The sequence below is a fragment of the Austrofundulus limnaeus genome, unplaced genomic scaffold (genome assembly GCF_001266775.1).
Source record: "Austrofundulus limnaeus strain Quisiro unplaced genomic scaffold, Austrofundulus_limnaeus-1.0 Scaffold1250, whole genome shotgun sequence".
Taxonomy (NCBI): Eukaryota; Metazoa; Chordata; class Actinopteri; order Cyprinodontiformes; family Rivulidae; genus Austrofundulus; species Austrofundulus limnaeus.
Window position 1 is genome coordinate 53,120 of NW_013953652.1, and position 2,470 is coordinate 55,589.

The 2,470-nt window shown below is 36.7% G+C and overlaps 1 protein-coding gene across 1 annotated transcript in view; it reads left to right on the forward strand.

Annotated features, from left to right (window-relative positions):
• The window catches only part of LOC106534708 (actin binding LIM protein family, member 3), a 48,185-nt gene extending 45,793 nt beyond the window's left edge, over positions 1 to 2,392 (forward strand). Inside the window, exon 23 of the mRNA XM_014031431.1 lies at positions 109 to 2,392. Coding sequence (XP_013886885.1) covers positions 109 to 222 — 114 coding nt within the window. The 3' untranslated portion in view covers positions 223 to 2,392. The remainder of the gene's footprint in view (positions 1 to 108) is intronic.
• The last annotated feature ends 78 nt before the right edge of the window (positions 2,393 to 2,470 follow it).

Sequence of the window (2,470 nt, forward strand, 5' to 3'; positions counted from 1 at the left end):
CAAAAAACACTTCTTCACAAAACTATGTTCCAGTGTGGGCAGCTCCTCAGATTTCTCTGGAAGTGTTGATATAAAGTAACCTTTCTTTTTCTGCTGAATTTTTTTAAGCGCCATCTTTCCCCYGAAGAGTTTACCCAAGTGTTCGGTATGACCGTGGAAGACTTCGACCGGCTGGCCTTGTGGAAGAGGAACGAGCTGAAGAAACAGGCCCGACTGTTCTAATTTTATTCGGACACGTGTTATAAAAGCTGCCAATAGTAGAACCTTGCTGCTCTATTACACTGCCATGCCAGAGAGCCTGCTCCAGATCTCCTCACAACCAAATTCTGAAGAACTGGTGCAAGGTTGCCAGTGCAGCTGTTTGCTGGACTGAAGTGTAAAGCAATAGAGACTGTCACGCTGTAGTGCTGTGCTTTTTTATTTCTTTGAAGTCCAAATGATGGAGGAGGGTGTGCCTGTGCACACCCATATGGACACAAGACAAGCGTCTGTGACCAGAGCTGCAGTACTGAAACTACAAGAGGTGGATTTTGGCTTTGCCTTACTTTGTTATGCTCCTTTAGTTATGACTGTGCAGCACCAGCAATCTGAATGAGTAGAGTCTAGATACAGTTTATCATTTATGACACTTTATCGGTGTGAATGATTCAAAAAAGAAGAATGAGTGTGAGCATCACTTCTGTTTCGCTTCGTATCCATTTGATCTCTTCCCATTCCTGCTGTTTTACATGAAATGATGTTATGGTTTACACTTACAAAAACAGAAAGATAAAAGCTTTTTTTTGTCTCTCTCTCTCTCCTTTTTTTGTGACKACGATTGATTTTGTGTGAAAATAAAAACCAGAGAATCAAAATCTATAGTTTAGAAGAGCATTTCCGTGCAACAGATATAGCTCACTATGATGCTGTACGGTAACCAGAGAATGTGCAATTCAATAGATTTGTTACAAATCTTATTTCCAGAAAAGTTGGTGTTAAGTAGCTAGGTATTCTGTATCTCCTTCAAATCTGTATTTTAGAATTTGATGTGGCGTCACCTGCCAGTACAGGGAAAAAAATATATAAAATATACAGACAGATGGGCACAGTTAGCTTCACAAACCACTAATCTGCTATCTTTGGTAATGCTAAAGGAGGAATTCAGACCAAAGCTTTACAGTTCCACTTCACACAAACCCCAACTGAGTGGGTATGTTTAAAACAAGGATTTTAAAGCATGATATYTCCACTTTAAAATAGATGTTTTACAATTGAGAATTTTCCAGTGGACCGAAAATTAGTGAAACCTAATTTAGCAGAAGCTAATTGGTCCGCTAACGGTCACCAAAGTTAGTGAAAAATAATTGAGTCCACAAAACGAGAAGCTAGTTCCACTGTCAGTTATATTATTAGTTAGCATATTAGTGATTTAGCAGAACTGTGCCCACAACTGAAAACAGACAGTAGGATAATCTTGTAGAAGACTGTGTTCAGTAAAATATTACGTGACAGCTGAGGTTGCCAAAATAAAAGCAGCATCCACCGAACATTTTGTTTCATACAGGAAAGTATATACGTCATGGCCCACTCCAGCCAGAACATCATTCTATTGTTACAAAAAAACATCTGCAGTTCATAATATTTTAATAAGTTTCAGGTAATAAAGGAAATGTTGTGTGTAAAGCTGGAAAGCACCTTTGGATAACGTGTAACCTGAAACTGGATTGCACATCCTGCTTAGTCAGGGCATGAACTCATCTCTGATGGACCGGAAGAGAGAAGACATGATTCAAGGTCTGATAATTTGGCTTGCCTTTGAAAAAATAAAAATAATTAAATCCTATAAGCAAAACATGAGGTTGACCATATAGGATGTTTTTAGCAAAAGTTGCAAAAGCCAGAATTTTATTATTATTATTATTATTTTTGATGGAACAAACTTGGGATATGTGCCATATGGGCAGACGTTAATGATGAAATCTTTGAAAGATGTACCAAAAACACGTTTTTTTGATTGATGAGAAGCTAAAATGTTGAAATCTGTGAATTACTGCTGAAATAGAAACATATCCTTTATTTAAAATCACAACAAAGAATTTTTGTCGTGATTTGAGGAAAAATMACCAACTTCTCTGGAAATCAAGTGTGTTCTTTTTGGCTTGTTTTCTCAGCCCACTGCAGTAATATGAGTTCATGTTCTGCATTAGGTCAGWGTAGTCAACCATGAACTTACATCCACTAATTATTATATTTTAGAAAAGAAAAGACTAATTGAATAATTTTGTAGCTCCAGAGAATATTTCTCCTGACAAAGACACACTCATGCATCTCACACATATTCAGACCCAGGAGTTGTTAGACTTCTTTTGAATACTGCTCATTTTGATTTGACATTAAACTGCAAAACCTAAAATCTGTCTCCTCTCTTTTATTAATATAAATCATCATCAACCCCCTTCCTAAAAATAAATAAAATAAAATAAAATAAAAT